Here is a 19,188-nt window from a genome sequence, read left to right as displayed (position 1 = left end):
CCGTTTTGGTGCTCAATGTCTCATTTATTATCATTTATAATTCGCGATGAAAAACAGATAAAAAGATAGAGGGGGCGGAGGGATTTTATCTATATTTTTATATATGACAATTTGCTAACATATGTGTGTAGCCTGACGTGTTTTTTTTTTTTTATTCTATACCTATACTATATTTTAATTTCTCGTATGTGTGTTTCCTGTTTTCATGACATGTACATATAAATGTATGTATATAAAATTTTGTAGATAGAATTTTGTCCAGAACTCAATCGCAAAATATAGATCTGGTCTAAAACGGATTTAAGAAGTTATAAAATAAATGCGAAATAAGCTAATTTTGATGAATGTACTATTCTCGCACAATAACCTACAACATATATATATGAAGAATAAAATTAAAATTGCAGATTTAAAGTGCATAAATTCAATTTTTATCAGATATTTTTTCCTTTTTTGAAGAAATACAATTTTGTAATCTTAAATCAGGAGAGTTGTTAATATTGCTTATTAACATATACATTTAATATATCAATATTTTGTTCTATTACTTATTAATATTAAATATTAATGTCAATCTAAAAATACAGTGAAAAAATAATTAAAAAATACATTAATTTCTCTATGATTATTTTCCAAGCACAAAATTTATTCTTCAAATAAATATGGATTTGATATCTTTTTTAAGTGGACTAATTAATCAATCATTTACATTTTTATTAAAAAAAAAAAAAAAAAAAGAATTCCTGTGTAATCAATAATCAGTTTGTTAACATTGTTACAATGGTTGGTATCTGATATAGTATATGGTGTGTAAATAGTCAATTAAAAATAAAAAAATATAAAATAAAACAAAATCGGCTTAATTTATCATATCATCTGTCATATGAAGATCAATAACAGATGCCAGATCAATATATGTGCAGAATATTGCATCGTACGATATTGATCGCTTATAAATTAGAAACTATCGTATTATCGTATTATCGTATTAATAACATTTTTGACGAAGTAGTTTGCGATAGTTTGCGGAATATATCCTGTATTAATAAAATACACAAAATATCTCAAAATTACTAATAATGTATTAACAAAATATTTGCAAAAGATTGTTTCAAACGCGTTGCGCGCGTTTTAGGAGACATTTTTCTGGAAACAAATAAGTCAACGCGAAAATGCAGCATTACGAGATGATGCAAAAATGCACTGGTCTAAGCTCCCCTAAGTAATAATGTTCCCTGAAATGCATCATTCAAACGCGTTGCAGTGCGAAAATCTGCCGTTTATAAAACTATGCTTTTACGCGCGCGGTAATGGCAATGTTTCCGCAGATACAATTTTTCTTGCTCTTTTCTATACGGGTCACAACTTTTCCGAGGGAGGCGGAAACACGCGTATTACAATTATGAGGATTAGCAACGTATTTTAACGGCGTAATTTTTTTGCGCGATATACATACAAAAGGTTTCGCGAAAATAAATCTCACGGTGGAGGAAGTTGTTGATGTATTTATTAAAGCAAGTCCCTTTATCACGGGATGTATTTTGTAGTTTGCAAGAATTCGGATTGATTATGCTTTATCACTTTATACTGATTACTTGGAATGTTGCTAATTTTTCTTATGCTTGGAAATTGAAATTTCAATTCGACTATTAGATATTCACAATGTCGAGCAACGTATACAGTAAGCTGTATTTCTTTTTTCCTTCTTTATATGAAAATCTTTTTAAGAGACGGTATAATTACGTAATGCTTTTTTAAATTAATGTTGCGAGGGAAAATAAAGTAGAAAATGATTTCGTATCCCTATCGCGAATACAACTTCGATCGAAATAAAAGAAAGAACTATCTATATTAGATATCTATGAAAAAAAAAAACTATATTGAAAAATTGTGAAACAATACTGATTGCGAAACATATTTCCCCTCGTTTTCAAGATGATTCATTTGAAAGCAATGTAAGAGAGAGAGAGAGTTTATATATCATCGAAGGATTCTTTTCCCCCGCAAACAATATGACAATATAGTTTACTGCGAGTTATATATCAGGTGCCCTCATCCTTGCGGAGAAAAAAAAACGAAGAAAAGAGAAACTCCTTCCTATTTTCTTCTTTTTAAACGAGGCCGTCAACGGATAAATGTTTATTATGGAAGTGAGTGCAACGAATGATTCTGACAACTCACGGAAGGAAATAAATCTAACTTAGTCCGCTTCGGTCGTTTTATCGAATCGTAAAGACTGCCAGCTGCGACATTTTACGTAACTATTTCGCCGTCATAGACTTTTTTTTCCTGTCGGCATTGCCTTGTCTCTCGCAGCTATAAGATATATGTTTGTCTGCTTGTTGATCGCAAGTATCTCATCATTTATAATGCACATCATGCTGCTTGTATAATTAAAGTTTCAATTCCTCCCCGCCTGATATGCAACGGAATAAATCCAGTTTCATGTGCATATATGATAATTTATGTAATATGTTAAATATTTATATGCCCGTTGTATTACATATATCGGAATAGTGTGATTTCAAAACGCTTATACACGGTAAAACTGTATGATTTGTAGTAAAAATTCGCGAGTAATTTTATAATTACTATTGTAAAGTATATAGAAATTCTCCTATAGCATATCATTCTTCACAAACATACATCCTTCTATTTATAGTTATAACCGTAATATTACGTCGATATATATATATTTTTTTTGTTCCACGCTTTAGAAACAAATGTGTTGCTATCGAAATCGCGCGTCTATTTAAACATTGGAAATGCAAAATGTGACATTAGATCTACCGATTAATTGCGAATTTTTGAGTCGATTTAAATCGAAATTCGTCAAGTCTCACTCGAGTTTACCTCGCATAAAAACTTATCGGCGAATACGCGCTGTGTATGTACACGTTCGAAGGTTCCTTTGACATAGATAGATAACGGCTGATAAACGAGTTAATTTGTAGATACGCCTTTCAGACGAGCGCGCGTAGCTGCTCGTATGAATCACTGCGTGTGTTGAAACAGATCTTGCCGAGCGTCACGTTTCGTTCTCTATCTCTCTCTCTCTCTCTCTCCGACGAGAAGATAAATGACAATGACTGAATGGCCCGAATCATCAACATTAATTTTGAAATCCATCATTATTTCCGTTACGCGTATATACCGCAAATTGCTTTAATGCACTCTATGCAAGTGTGTACACGTGTTATATAGCGTATCCGATCGTGCTACACGAAAAGAAAAAAAGAACGCGACCTTGAGTCGTGTAACCTTGACGTAAATATTTTAAAAATACATACGAAGAGAAGAAAGAGAAGGAGAAAGAAAGAGAGAGAGAGCACTTTTTCGTCGCAGAATTCTTGCGCGGCTCATCGAGCAATTTATGTCCCGCGGTAGTTTGGAGATATAGATAGAAGAACAAGACGATTCGCTAAAGATGACAAAAACGCAAGGTAAGAAGGCAGGCGAAAGTGCGGGAAACTTTTTTCCTTTCATCCAGACGCGGTCGTGCAATATTGATAGACTCGTCTCTAGATAATGGCAGACTATTGCGTGGACTGTAATTGCACGGTTAGAGCCCCTCTACCCCTCCTTTTTCTACCCCCTCCGACGGGGATAACGTGTGTAAAAAGAAATAACGTCTCTCTCTCTCTCTATGATAATTATGATATTATGAGGTATAATTGTAAGGTCCACGATTTGACGTTATTATTACTCGAGCTGGTCGCGACTCAGTTTTCTCTCTTTCTCTCAGTCACTTTGTCTTTTTTCCTTCCTGTTACACCGCGGCGACTTTGTAATTTCGCAATCGTGAATGTGTGCCGTCGTCGTTGTGCGTCATGCACAGGACTCGAAACGAGACACTTCGAGACGGGACAACGTATGATTAAACGGGTTGAAATGATTTTGCGGTACCCGGTGTTTTATCAATTACATCGCGGCTCGCGGTTGGCCATTAGCTGCGAACCCGATATTAATTCGCCGATCGGAATAAGAAACGGAGATAACGAGATTATAATATGTATTCATTGCTAAACGACGCGCACGACGAGATAAATTAATAAATATTAATAAATTTATTCTGGGGTTTTTTTTTTATAACGCGCGACAACTGCTACTCTTTTTTTGTACAACGACTGTGTGCGAGGTATCTGTGTGTGTAATATAAAAAAAATTTGATTTCTTTTGTTACATGAAAATAAAAATATAAATATTCAATAAAATCTCTAACACTTTTTTTACGAGCAGTTAGCGGTGAAAAAAAAATACAGATTTCTATCTATATCTGTACACGATGATACATATAAAACGGTGTCCGATTACATTCGTAATTGTGTAGAAAATTTCCTCTACAAGTTGTACAAAATACTACTACTGGGATTATAATTGTCGAAAATTAAAATAACGGAATGTACGCCAATGAATAATTTCTCTCCGCGGCATTCTTTATAATATTTAGAATAATTGAGACGATAAATAATAAAATACAGAGTACATGCAAGAGCGCATAATTAAAATTCTTATATCGAGCACACGTATACCATATAATAAAGAATCGGCGTTTCAGAGACATGCATACATAGATATGTGCAAACGCGAATCCCCGTCGTGCGAATTCCATTTCGCATTGTTCGAGAAGAGATGAAAATATTTGAATGGATAAATATTCTCGTGTGATAGCCTTTAAAATTGATATCACCGCGATAAAAACGCCACTGCTTTCCCATATTAATGCGTCGACAACAAAAACATTTTTTCGCCTATTAGCTCCGGTTTGGCGGCTCGCGGCGCTAAAATGATATTGAATGCGCAGATATGAAATTAAAATGGCTCGCGTAATATACACACACGGCCGGCGGCGCGCGATTCGCGCCCCTGTTTTTGTGTCCACGATTTCGAAAATGCGCATCCGGATTTTATAATATATATATTCATATATATATATATATATATATAGAGAGAGAGAGAGAGAGAGACCGGAAATAATATGTGGAGAGAAAGGAGAGAGAACGCGCGCACGAGAGCGCGATATTAAATATCGCCGCCTGCGTTTTTACAATATTTACGTTTAGTCTCGCGCAAAATATTTGCGCCGTCGTTGAATCCATGCGGCTGAATTACACGTATCGCATGAACCCGAAAACGACAACAACGATCTGCGCAGCGTCGGGAGAGGCCAGGCACTGCCTCTGGTTGTTGTAGCTTACACGTTCGCTACCGGACCGACGTCAATGGTTCATCGAATGACTTTCCCCAGTGTCGGGTGACAGAGCTTTTAGACTCCATCCATGAGTAAACCAATCCGATGACTGCGAACGTATTACTATTATATTCGCACCCCTCTCGCCCGTCTCCCACCCCTTCGCGTTCTCCGATCGCACGAGGGTGTGTAACAGAAACGATTTACCGTTTTGCTATGATACGTACATATATATATTGTGTACACATCATCACATATACGTCATCACAAATTTACTATTACCCGACAATATATATATTTACTATTACTCGACAATATATTTGTACTGGGCATTAAACGTGGAGATGTACACAGTGTTTTTTTATGCCATTTCAAATTGCATCGCAAAAAAATAAACATTCTCATTTGAATTTAAAAAAAAATTCATATTAATTTTCTCGCATTTTGAAAATAAATTCCTAAACACAAATAGGGCGATAAAAGATTATGAGCCTGATAAAGACGTGATAAATAGATATGAGATTAAAATCATCCGAAAAACTTGGATGAAACAATTCTAAAGTTTTTTTATCTTTCTCAAAAAAAAAAAAAAAAAAAAAGGAAGGAAATGATATATTCGCGTTAAGTGCCATTTGCAGAGAGGGAGAGAGACTCTGATCGTGTTTGATTGTATTCGGAGACGAATTAAGCCGCTAATTGCGACTTCCCATGAGGATAATCTCGCCTCATTAGCTAATCCTGACATTGCTGCACTTCGGTTCTGCGCGCGAGGCTCAATAACGTCAAAGACCGTAATTGGCTGATTTCGCAGATGGCTGGAATGAAGTTTGCATCCGTGCAGATTCAAACGAGAAACCGCAAGATCGAAAGTCCTCCGTGGATTTTCTATGATCTTATTTCACCATCGATTTTTGATAAACGACCGAGCGGAAACTCTATAAAAGTATTCGTATATTATAGATCTCTGATTACGAGGACAATTAAAGCTGTAAAGATGGAGAAACTTGTTGATTTTTCATTTGGGACACCGCGTAGATCACGACAAAGTACATCCTCTTTTGCAATACGGAAAACAAAGTGATTAGTTACTTTCAAGATATATAATTATACCTCGCGTATATGCGCAACGTAATTTCCGTAACTTCTCCGTAATTTTCACTATTTATAATTTTAATGGCATTCCATTCTACCTCATTAGAACTTATCGCAAACGTCTTTTTTTGTTTGAATCTTTTTTTCTCGAATAGTCATAATTGTCGTTATTAAACTATATTCATATTTCTTTTATTTTCGCCGTTTAAACTAAAAATGGTAAAACGACATTTGTAAAAACCATCTGTTTGCATACATTAAGCATAAAGAGGTAATTTGCATAATTTACGTTCAAATGTAGATAATCTTTACTTATTAACTCTTTCGTAAAAAAATGCATACAAGTGCGTATTGGTCAGAGGTATAGGATAAATTCCTTGAACTCGGTGCGTATTAAGAAGCGATCAATGAAAAAAAAAACCCCCACGCTAATCCACGTGAAATTAATCAACGTGGCCCAACCAATGCACTCCTACATACAGATAATCGCGACCTACCTTGCGCGTCGACCATCTCAAAAAGGCAGTTCGACGCAGAAAAAACGTTAACAAAATTCATCTCCACGCTCCTTCAACGTGACAGTCGAGTAGTCGGCGCTTCAATAACGACGACGTTCAAACGACTGCGCGCGATAATTAAGTGTCGTTTCGGCCTCTGATATCGCGCGCGCATCCCCTATATCGCTAATATCTGTAATCCGCGCGAAACGATTTCGACGCGTGCGGCAACAACGCGGTCCGCCGCGCGACGTGCCTCATAATTAGTCGGAAGACGAGAGGGACGAGTGAAATAGAGAGAGAGAGAGAGAGAGGGAGGATGCGATCATAATTGCCGCGCGCGCGATACCGCGGCCCGGCACAATCAATTAAATGGCATGCGCGTTTACCATCGCGAGATGGAACGGGATCTCCCCACCCCGTTTTGCTTCCCACCCCGTCCTGCTGTTATAAATCGACGTTTCTTTTTTTTTTCCTCCTCGAATAATCCCTAATTGAGTGGTCCGCGTGTACATCGGAAAGATAAATTTCGAAAAATCGACGTTTCCCCGTGATAAATGCAAATTGCATTTATTTTGCGCTTTACGTTGATTAACGTGTTTTTTCTTTTTTTTTTTTTTTTTTTTTTTTAATAATTCGTATACCCTCTTTCTCGCTTCAAAAATTTTCGTAATGTTTTTATGAATTGCGAAATAAATAAAAAAAAAAGCGACGTATCGTGCACCGGCTGGATAAAGTCGCGTAAAAACAAGGCGTATATTATCACTGCATCGGCATCGTATTCAAATTGTTAAATGCATATCTTTATTACCTGTTCGTGACGTAATCGAGATCGATATGTCGTATAGCTGGACATAAATTAGACGCTATTACGTTGTACATCTTATCGCGCTTCCTGCGCGAGGTTTTTAATGTATACAACAATAATTATTCTTCGATAAACCGCCGCCTCATGCTTTTTAACCAAGTTGCGCGGTACTTTTCTCTCTCTCTCTCTCTCTCTTTCCCTCTCTTGTCGCGAAGTTTTAATGAAATGAAAGGAAAAACTTGGAGTAAAGTTTGGGGCGCCATGTTACGTCACATGAACTAAAACTTATAAAACTTACCGAGTCTCTTCATTCACTTGTCTTGTCTGTGTACTAACTTTGGGACATATATAGCACGATTTTCGTGATATATATATATATATAATCGCACGAGAAACTAATAATATGTACATTGAAGAAATAATGCGTGACGTAAATCCAAAATTGTGGTAAACGTAAACTGAGGGAAGAGATTTAAAGAATCTCTTTTTATTTCTATAATATATATATAAATGAAAACATTGGCAAGAAACTATCTTGATAAAGGACAATCACATTACGGAAATTTTAATTAGGGAAAACCCGTTTCCGGCTCTGCCTTTTAAATGTGACAGGGAAGAGCTAACTAAAAGAACATTACATATAGGTAATTTGAAAATTAATTAAATTAAGTACCGCTTTCGTAACGGGTTTGTCAAATGTAATATTCGATATTTTCGATATCAAAGGAAAATTCGATAAAATGTTAAATTATGTTGGAAAAACGCTGACAAAAGGGGTATTGAAATATTACGTAATTAGCTTCTAGATTATTGATTGGTTGTTTTAACGAGAAGTTAAATTTACGAAATTATATGCATATACACACGCTTTTAAGATTGATTAAATAACTATATGCGCCGGAATTATGGTAATCTCTCGCCGTGCTCCAACGCCGATTTTAACTATCCGGCACGATTTATATATTCGATCGGGCCGTTAAATCTTAAAAGATAGCTTATTATTAAATAATCGAGAGCAATTTTACCTGTTGCTGCACAACCGCACGCTGAAGTCCCGTCGCATCCGCATCTGAAAATCAAAGATAATTCGTGATAAGTATACAATGACGACATTTCATTATATTTTTATATAGAACGTAATGACGAAAGAACATTCATTATTTATCGCACTGACGTCGAATACGCAAATAATTTCCTCATTAAAACAATTTCTTCGTGGAATTCTCTTCCAATTAATTGTTTTCCCTTCAATATCAAATAATAAAACGCGATGATAGATTTCAAAAATTATTTAAAAATAATCCGAATGTGTAATTAAAAGAAAGACTGTGTTACAACTGAGCATTCTGTTTTCTGTTTTCAGGTCATATCCATCACCGGTGCAGAACGGAGGACCAAATGGCGCGACGACGATGACTTGCGCGACTTCTCAAGGTAAGATTTTGCCGATCGCGGCAGGGATGTTCGAGAGAAAGGAAAGAAAGTTCCGCTCCTTGACGGCAAAAAAATAAAAAAAAGAAGAGAGAAAAGCTCGGAAACAATTCTGCTAATTCAATGCGTCGCGCAATGTTCGCGCGTTGCATTTAATTACTACGACCCCGCCACCGCGCTGGAATAAAGCCACCGCGATTCGTAATAAAAGCGGACTAGCGAGAAGGAGATAGAGAGAGAGAGAGGGCGAGCGGCATTCCGGCACGCTCATTAATTAGCGGGGGGTCCGAAAAAATTTCCCGGCGAAATTTTCTTCCGATTAAATTAGCGTTGCATTAAATTTATTGGCTGAATTCTCTTTTATAAACTGGCGCGAGCGCGCGCGCAAAAAGAGCCGGTCGGTGATATGTCGGAGTCGCGCGCGCGCATATATAATTTGCAAATATCAAACGTCGGCGGATATTTGAAAATATTGACTCTGGTATTTTAGCGGGGTCGTAGCGCAGCCGACCGAAGGGGAAAAAAATTACCCGCCTCATGACGATTCAATATCGCGCGATTATCGCGGCAAAAGGTTTCTGGGGACGGAGAGGGATGGAAAGCTATACGCGAGAGAGTGGACCAGATACAATATTAATTTTATATTTTTCGCCATCGTGTGACAAAGCGAGCGCGTGCGACGAACGTGCGGTCGCCGCGAATATCATATATACGAATCGTACATATACGTATAGATGCATATGAGCATATATATTGCATATATATATATATATGTATGTATGTATATGTACATGCCGTATTGCAAAAAGCTCGTCCTCGCGTTTATTCGCGATTGCGAGCGAGCCATTAAACAGATTCGCATGGAATTTCACGACGAAAAAGGATCGGCGAGCGAGTTTCGCTCGCCCACTCGGAAATTGCGCGGAACGCGCAATCAATGAAAAAGCTTCATTTCAACACGAGCTTATTACGAAATTAATTTTCATTATAACGGGATTCTCGCAAGTACCATGCGCCTTTCTGTTCTGTATCGTGATCCATTTGTAACGCGCGTGCTTGCCAATATTGCACTGCATCGCGCGGAAAAAAAAAATTATATATATATGCATATCGCGGTGTTCCGTGATTCGAAATTTTGCCAAAATTTCTGTCAATGCCGCAATAATATAAGGTATAGAAACTCGTAAATTTCCTCGATACTCGTAATTTTTAGCAAAGGAGAGGACCGAGTCTAATTCTACGAGGGCGAGAACTCGCGGCCGCGAAAACTATATCGTCGATATCGTCCCCGGCAATTGGCGCAAAATTGTAAAAAAAAATATTTCCCGAGAGCGAGATCCGACCCGGCATCGACGATGCGTGTATATATGTATATATATATATGGGTGGACGCGCGACAATCGTGCGCCGAAATATATACACGTACACGCACACGCGTGCACGCGCGGGCCAAAATCCGAGGCCAATTACAAACACACGTCGTCTCACCGAGCTGTCAGTCATCAATCCGCGGAATATTTTTCTCTGGGTCAATTGAACAATTCTACGCGTCGTCGGACATCGAGTGAACTGTGCGCGGGTGGGCTGGGTATTTGCTGTTACCGGGGCTTTCAACGGCTAACCGGTAAATCTTCTGACGAGCGATTAACTCGTTTCTCTCGGTACTCCTCAGCTATTAAATTACCATCGACGATACCGCCGGCAATAAAACTTGTTCGGGGTTGATACTAAACCGAGCGAAAGGTTACAGCCAGGGTCCCGTGGATTATACAATAATCTCTTAAATCACTTAAATGCCTCGTTTATTTATTCCTCATCATTTATTAGCACTACTTTGAGCTTTATGGTCGCGGCATATCGAATCGATTGACAATTTAATTAACGAACATTTAATTCCTTAATATACCAATAACTGCTACTTTTACTATATAAATGACAAAGAAAATACAAGATTCATTTTTAATCATTATTTTTCTTATACATACATATATAAGTATCTTGTTATAAAACGAAATTAAATGTAGAAGCAAAACTTTTGATCGCCTACAAAAGTTATCTCGTATCATTTTTTTTTTTTTTACAATTATTTTTAATCTCAGTGTAATACGTAGGAGTAAATTTTGTCTCGATAGGGAACCGTAGAGGAGAAAGTTCCAACTTATCGAGTTTTCCCTGATTTAAAAAGCCGTAGAGAAGATAAATTCGATCTCTCTCCCCTGAAAAAGTTTGCGAACAAATATCGAAAGTTCGAAGCGCACTTTGATTCCGGGCAAATCGGCCGGCAACTATGTTTAAACTGGGCTGAAAATTCAACTGGTGCCTGCGTTTACCTGTAGCTGTCTGGGATTAGAGTTAGAGACTGCGCCCGATGAGTCACTTGACTCTCCCAGTTTCGCGCGGCGGAAGTATTTCACAATACAACGAGACGAGAGATGAGTGACAGGAGTTCCCGCGCGAATTAATAGCGCGATAATTCCAGCTAGTTAGCTTGAGTACATACAGAAAGAGAGAGGAGGAAAATAGAAGAAACTTGGGAAATGATTAACGAGCCGTGTCACGAGGGCGTCTGACGTCTGCGTGCGACGCCGGAAAGTAAAATTAGAAAGGAATGTTATACATTCTTCGTCAATTTTTCATCGCGAAACATAAATATAACATTATTCACGTAAATAATACACGACCAAAAAATCTATACGTAAAGTTCGCTGTGACTTTCTGACATAACCGAAGACAAGGCGAGGTCTATATAAAGTTGTGCCACCACAAAATGCACAATTGACCATAAAAAATCGTCTGTCGTCCACCTCGCGAATAAAAATTAAAAAGCATCCCTAAATACAATTATTAAAAAATGATAGACATAGGGGTGCGCCTAGAGATGCTAATCAACGATCAAATTTTGATTTCATTTTTAATTTTCGTTACATGGCGGACAAATTTTTGTGGACGATCGAACGCCACATGAACAACGCGGAAATATTTCTACGCGCGTCGTATATCGATACAACGAACATATATATAGTATACTGGAACGCGAACGAAAGATAAGCGAGCCGAAAATCTAAAAGGGCGTCGCCCTGTCCTTGTCTGCACAGGGGTGATGGTGAAGCAGGAGGCGAGGGACGACGGTTACGAGACGAGTCCGGACCTCGAGATGAGGAGCACCGGCGGTGACAGCAGTCAGCAGTATCACACGCCGCTGACACCACACACGCCGCACACACCGCACACGCCGCACACGCCCCTCACGCCGATATCGGCGACAGCGCATCAACCCCAGCAGCCGGGCTCGACCGCCTCCGCCCTCGGACAGGTGAGTTTTTCATATTCGCCTACCCTGCCCGACTCTCTCTCCCCTTCTCCTCCACCCCCTCCCCCGCATATTCGATCCCTCTCCTTCATGTGCCCTTCCTCGCATCATCCCCCTCGAGCTATTTACGTGTCCGCGACGAGTCGACGCGATTTTATATTACCTTGTTTCTTCAAAGTATAGATCGAAATTGTCGAAGAAAAAGTTTCCCGTCCGCCGAAAATCGGTTATAATATTTGCGATGGGTATATAATCGAGATGTTTTATTGCTTACGGTTTACGATGTTTAAACGTCGGGAATAATGCACCGCTTGCGGAATTGTCGGGGTGATATATGCGCGTGATTGCTGTAATTATACGGGAAGATAACCGCGGCCGTGTACAGCGTATACTCTCGATCGATCTTACGTCAGAATTTTGGATTAAACAAATTTGCGCTACCTGATATGACAATCTGAAAATTAATACGTTCCGTATTTTCTCCCTCTGATTTGAAGCGTATACAAATAGAAAGTTCATTGAAATTTTATTTGATGTATGATTTTAAATATAGCGCTCCCCTTTTATATACACACGATAAAATGTAAGACAGCAGCAATAACATGAATTTTATTGTCCCGTACGCGGTACGGATTATTATTATTATTATTATTTCGAGATTCCGCCAAGTACGATAAAAATGCGATTTTAAATCCGCGGATCCGAGTGGATCGTGTTTCAACAAAGAAATGCACGATAGATGTCAATCAAATTACAAAACACGCGGCGATCGCGTGTCAATATCAAGTGGACCGCGGGACTTCGCGATCGAGTATCGCCGCGTAATCGGCGGAGAAAATATGGTGGTTATTATAGAACAAAAAACAAAATAAAAAAGCCGCGCGCGCGTAAAACGCCAAAATTATTGCGCACTAAAAAGCGCAGACGGTTCTCTCATTAGAATCCGGCGTATCGGCCGTATCTGGCACCTCGCAATCAAAGTTACGAGCAATAAATTGCAATAAAGACGCGCGCAATCGCCACTCCGGGTTTTTCGCAATGCCGCGCGCAGCGATTTGCATTTTCATGTTAGCTTTACGATCTACTTACGCAACGTTACCTCTGTCGTCTGTACAATGAAAGCCACGGATGGACCGCCACGCAGGGTTACTTATTTTTTTTCTTTTTCCGCTTTATACGAGAATCTCTCTAAACGCACCGTTCCACGATCGCTTACGTCTTGCGTAATTCCTCTTCGACTGATACGAGCGCGAAATGTACGATAAAATTGCACTAATACAGATAAAGCAATAATTTTATAGCATTTTACAGTCACGCGCGATAAATTCGTTTTTCTATTTTCCAAATTTATACTACATCGATAACTGTCTTCATTGATAAAATGAAAATGCAAATAAATTTGTTAGATAATACGATAATTTTTAGATATTTATTTATACATCTGCAGTATCGAGAAGCAAAAATGTCCTCCCATTTCTAGGAAACTATTGCAAACGAAATTTGGCATTTTCACTCAACGCAAATCGGCGCAATAAAAGCTTTTTGCAAGAACGATTCGGATGAATATTTCGACGATAGTAATTTTCAGCGACTTCAATCAGAACGCGCATTTTACGCTCATGAATTAATTGCAGGTTGCGCAGCTCCCCAATTTGGCTATCGGCGCTATCGCGCACGAATTACAGAAATTTCATCCGATATTAAATTGCCATTATCCGCAAAGTTGTTATCCGCTGTCAGGATCAATAATCTTTTTCTCGAAAATTATTGCGTGACGTGACGACCGATCGATCTCGATTTTGCTAGCTTCTCGTTTTAACGAATGAACGGTCGACGAGCGGAGCAAATTTCCCTTGATCGAATTGTTACCCATGAACAAACGTGCCTGATTTATCGAGTTTATATCTTTTCCCTCTCCTTCTTCGCATTATCTCGCTTCTCTGTTCTAAATCCCGGGTTTACATTATTTAGTTAATCCTTCTCAAGATTTAGGTGCCTAATCGTTTCTTCGTAAATGAGCCGATGGGTTTTAAGTTACGAATTTTTTTTCGAAATAATTAAAGACCAAAAGAGAGAATACGTCTATTATATATTAATTTTCTAAACAACTTTTGTCACATTTTGCAGAAAAGATATCAACAGAGTCGAGTTATTTTCGCTCAATGTTTTTTATTATTATTTTTTTTGTTTTTAGAATATGATTCATATTAATCTGGTGTCTTATACAAACGTGAAAGCAGAGTCAAATAAGCGAACGTTTAATATCCGAACAATGCGCTTTATTTATCCCAGTATTTTCCCGAAATATATAAATTAATAGCTATACAAATCGATAAACGAACGTTCCTTGCGCGACCGGCGGTTCGCAATAAAGATTTTCTCTATTTACCCGTTTATAACGCAAATATTATACTCTAATATTGTCGAATAAAATAAATCGTTTCGTGCTAGGACGACGCTATATACGCTCGTTATGGTCTTTTTGCAAGTAAATAATAACAATACGGTATACGCATGACGATATGAATACGTTCTTATCGCGGGTAATATTGTCGCGGCGACCTTCGGGTGAGGCTCGGAAAAAGGACACACGGTGGGGATAAGTACCAGTCAGTACGGTCCTTATCTTTGCGGGATTTCGACCTCGATTTCACGAGGTTATCACGGGGTCAAGAGCGTGAGTGTGTCGGCTGGAAAGGCTATAGTCGAGACGGGGATGAGACCAGGTCGAAAATTGCAAGCGAGGGAATGTTTACGCGTCGCGATAAAAAAAATCCTCCGTAATCCCCGAAGCCTCGGCAGATTCGCGTTATCTCTTACTCTATTCCACCATTTTTCGCGGACGCCGAAAAAGCGACGCGATCCTTCCACGCGGTTGGTGCCAATAAACAAACTGGTTGCAAAAGAATGGCTATTTTAAAAAGTGCTATTTTTCCTTACGCGAATTTTAAGCCGAGAATACGACGCGTAGAGATCAACTTTGCTCGAAATATCCTACATCTCTATATCCCTATTCTATTAAACGAACGATAGCGAGAGATCATTTAAAATTAAGAGCGTGGAATATGCGAATATCGATACGCTAAATTATCGCGACTATTGACAGCCTTCAGAATACAATAACGGCCTGTTGAATAATTTCTGATTTCATTGGGCGGGATAGCGCTTGAAGCATTTATTTTAGTTCGCGATATCGGATTTTTGCGCGGTCGTCGAGAAGAGTCGGGCAGCGAAACGTCACTCAGATACCTGTCGCGTTAATCGTCTAATAGCATCTCGTTAATATCGTCACGACAAAACTCGATCAAGAGAGCTGACACAAGAAAGCTGCCAAATAATTTGATCCTCTTCGCATTTTATTGCGTTATAAAACCGATAATTCCTGCGCATGTTGTTTGATATACATTTAATCCTTCTGAGTTTGTCACTCAACTTGAGAAGCAAAGTTGATGAACTTTCGTAGATACATGTTAAATAAAAATCATGTCAGAGACGAAAAATTTTGACGTACGAATTGTAGTCGCGGCTAATGCAAAAAAGCAGACGATATGAAAAGTGCAACAGGAGATGCCCGCGATAGTCGTCACTGTGCGCTACACGCAATTTATAGTAACGCACAAAAAAAAAAGGAAAAAAAAGGAAAAAAAAAACAGAAGAGACAGCTGCACGTTTTACAACCGCGAACGGTCGATACGTTATACGCGGCTGTATATTTTCGGTCCACGGGCGGCAATTGCGCTATTACTATTTCCCCCCAAGGCATCGAGAGGTACATACATACGGTGTCGGTTACATACGTTTTATGATCGTCCCTGTACGTGTCCATGATCGTCGGTACATGTTTTACGTCGAGATTGTACGTGCTCAGAAGAAATTTCATTTTTCCGCAACCGGCCGAAACCTGCGGACGCGACGAAAAATTTCTGCGATACAATTTCGCGGCGGAATTAAATCGGTCGTCGGATACATAAGCCGTCATCGAGATATCACAAGGATATAATTCGCCGGTGTTCTCCAACATCCCTTTCGCCGATATGTATTATTCAAAGAAATACGAGAGAAATTCGGTCAGTAAATATACGATGATATGTCAGTCCTTAATATTGTAATATGGAGAAACGACGTGCCGAAATTTATCCCGAAACATTTATGAAGTCGCATCTCAATGACATATATAATCTTTCGTATTATGGATTGCCTCTGATGAATTTTTAATTTGACGTGCTTCCTCACTCCGCGAAATTTATCCGAACAAGAAACTTCGAGAACAAGAAAATGAAGACTCGGAGATAAAAGAATATCTCTCTTTCCTATCGATCCTAAAACGATGATCCTAAAACAAACGCGCGCATCTCCTTCGACGACGCGGCGCCGAAAATGACGGCCGCCAACGTCTCTGCTGACACAACTCTGCTCTTTTCCAGGTCGCGATAAAATGCGAGACGCCGGTGGACCCGTACTCGTTCGTGGACGAGGAGATGTCGATGGGCGGCATGAGGACGGCGAGCAGTCCAGGCGGCGGCGGCGGCGGCGGCGGCAATCCCGAGAACATGACGTGTCCGGGCGGTGCCCAACCTGGGCTGGGTACACCCACGTCGACGCCGCCCGGGGCGCTGCCCGGGCCACAACATCATCAGATGAATCTCGTGATGAACGGCGCCGCCGGCGTCAATCCCCAGCTGGCGCATCAGCCGAAGAAGCGAGGCCGCAAAAAAAAGTCGGAGATGATACTCACCCCCGAGGAGTAAGAGTCGCATATAAATATATACTCGATCACACGGGTGTCCGCAGGATTTTTCCAGAAGGGGACACAATTTCATTTTTTGGGGTTGTTTTATTTTTTCTTCTTTCTTCATTTTTTTTAATTTAATGTTTTTCTTAGTTTTATTTCTTTACGTTAAATATGCAAATAAATTCCAGTGTTTATTAAAGAAGAGAATAGATGCTTAATTTTTTTCTTGATTTCAAGGGAGGCATACGTCCCCTGCGGACGTCCGTGCTCGATCAATTATTACGTCTAATTGTATAAGATCCATTTTGCGATTTCCTGGCAAAAATACTTTATTTAAAAAAAATTCAATTTTTTAGAGAATCCCACGCGTCTTTTTCTTGTCGAATAAAATCTGTCAAAAATTTATAACTCAAGGTAAAGATCGTTGTTGTTATTGATGAAACGCGTTAACGAATCTCCGAAGGGAAACGAAGCTGAAAAAGGATCATGAACCGGCCACGAAGCTGCGACTCGATATAACCGGAGTTAGTTATATATTTGCGCACACATAGCTATGGTTAAAAATATCCGCTCTGCTAACAATGTCCGTCTGACCGGGCACCATGTTGCCGATCCGATAGGATCTTCAGTTACGCTTATTTTTATGTATGAAGTCGGTCGAAAAAAAAACTTATAAATAGAAAAAATTCGCATATTAAGAACGTAACGCGATCAGATTCGCGCTGCCATTATATGTAGAGATATACGGCATATGATAAGACGTTTGTTAAGAAGTTAATTGAAGATCTTGAAATTATTCATACTTTCTTGACAAATTGTGTACGCCATCGTGTCCATTTAATCAAATATATCGTCGCGATTAAATAAAGGCCATTATATGTAAACCGATGTAAATGTTCTGCTTCGTTGGTTTTTTTCCAAGACTGCTCGTTGTGCGAGCTTATGTAACATTAAAAAAAAAATAGCGTGCACAAATATGTTAATTAATGCAATCTATGTTCCGTTGCAAAATTATGTTAATTTAATTTGACGCGTTTCGTTCATAATAATATCTTAATTCGCATTAAAATACGCGTATTTAAAGAATCGGTTCTGTGTATTATTCAGCGCTCGGGTCTTCTTTTGCCTCTCTTTTAAAGACGTAACACAACTATAAATCATATCTACGGTCTCGCGAGAAATACGGGTTTATTCATCCGTGTTTATTCGCGTATTCACAATACAAATTCTCGACCGAATACAAAACGTAACATTGCGTTACAGTGTCACGAATCGAAACATTGTAGTTGAGTCCGAGGCCGGCTCGACAAAAAGCAGACATACATATGGAAAAAGTCCGCGTGTCCCCTGCCGATCGAGAGAAATAGTTGCTTTCGCGCTGAATCGTACATGACGCAGCATAAAGGAATCCAGCCGTATTATTAAGGTCCTTTCTATACTCTTCTTTTTTTTTCTCAGAGCGGAGCTTGCGGAGGCCAAGAAACGCGCAAAGACATACAAAGAGAGGAAGAAGCACGACAGGTTCGACGGTATGCCGGAAGAGGAAGTGAGCAAGCGCGTTCTACCGGATCATCTCACCAACAACCTTGACATTATTATAGTAAGTCTCCATAATTATTCCGTATTAGCTTATTCGGCAAATAAGCACCGCGATCTTGAAATTTTATACATATATATGTACTCTCGCTTTTATTTATCATACTTCAATATTGCATCATCGCGTCGTGCAAATTTCCGGGGACATTATGCATAACCGCGGCTATAAGTTTACGTCAAAAGGTGGCAGAAGGGAGAGAACAACAATCGCGCGCGGAGAAATATGAGACTACCGCATGAGAGTGTCGCTCGCGATAGAAATAGATCTATCTCTATAGTATCGATAAATTAAAATATAGCCGTGTCCTTGCGGAAAGTGTTTTCCGCGCGGATAATAAACGAGAATTTACTCGGCCGATGATCGACTCGCGAAATATAGACGACATTTCAATTCGTCGCGACTCGGCGCCGCACGAACAATTCATTAATACGCGTCCGTATATATAACTGCTAACAACAATAAAAGCGTCAATTTCGCATGGGGCGCGTGTACGCGCGTAATTAATAGCCCCCCGCGCATATATATCGCGT

At 39.2% G+C, this 19,188-nt stretch overlaps 2 protein-coding genes across 2 annotated transcripts in view; one reads left to right on the top strand and one right to left on the bottom strand.

Moving 5' to 3' along the window:
• Positions 1-19,188, bottom strand: part of Dnmt3 (DNA methyltransferase 3) — a 135,359-nt gene that overhangs the window by 75,231 nt on the left and 40,940 nt on the right. The window contains 1 exon segment of the mRNA XM_029309660.2: positions 8,614-8,657. Within this exon segment, the coding sequence (XP_029165493.2) occupies positions 8,614-8,657 (44 nt within the window).
• The window catches only part of Tdg (Thymine DNA glycosylase), a 109,779-nt gene that overhangs the window by 54,717 nt on the left and 35,874 nt on the right, over positions 1-19,188 (top strand). Inside the window, exons 2-5 of the mRNA XM_029309662.2 lie at positions 8,952-9,022; positions 12,115-12,332; positions 16,754-17,073; positions 18,520-18,661. Of these exons, the coding sequence (XP_029165495.1) occupies positions 8,952-9,022; positions 12,115-12,332; positions 16,754-17,073; positions 18,520-18,661 (751 nt within the window). The remainder of the gene's footprint in view (positions 1-8,951; positions 9,023-12,114; positions 12,333-16,753; positions 17,074-18,519; positions 18,662-19,188) is intronic.

This window comes from Nylanderia fulva, unplaced genomic scaffold (assembly GCF_048542155.1).
Source record: "Nylanderia fulva isolate GAGA-0341 unplaced genomic scaffold, ASM4854215v1 Scaffold40, whole genome shotgun sequence".
Taxonomy (NCBI): domain Eukaryota; kingdom Metazoa; phylum Arthropoda; class Insecta; order Hymenoptera; family Formicidae; genus Nylanderia; species Nylanderia fulva.
The sequence above is the reverse complement of the archived record's forward strand: the minus strand, read 5'-3'. Positions and strand labels throughout refer to the sequence as shown.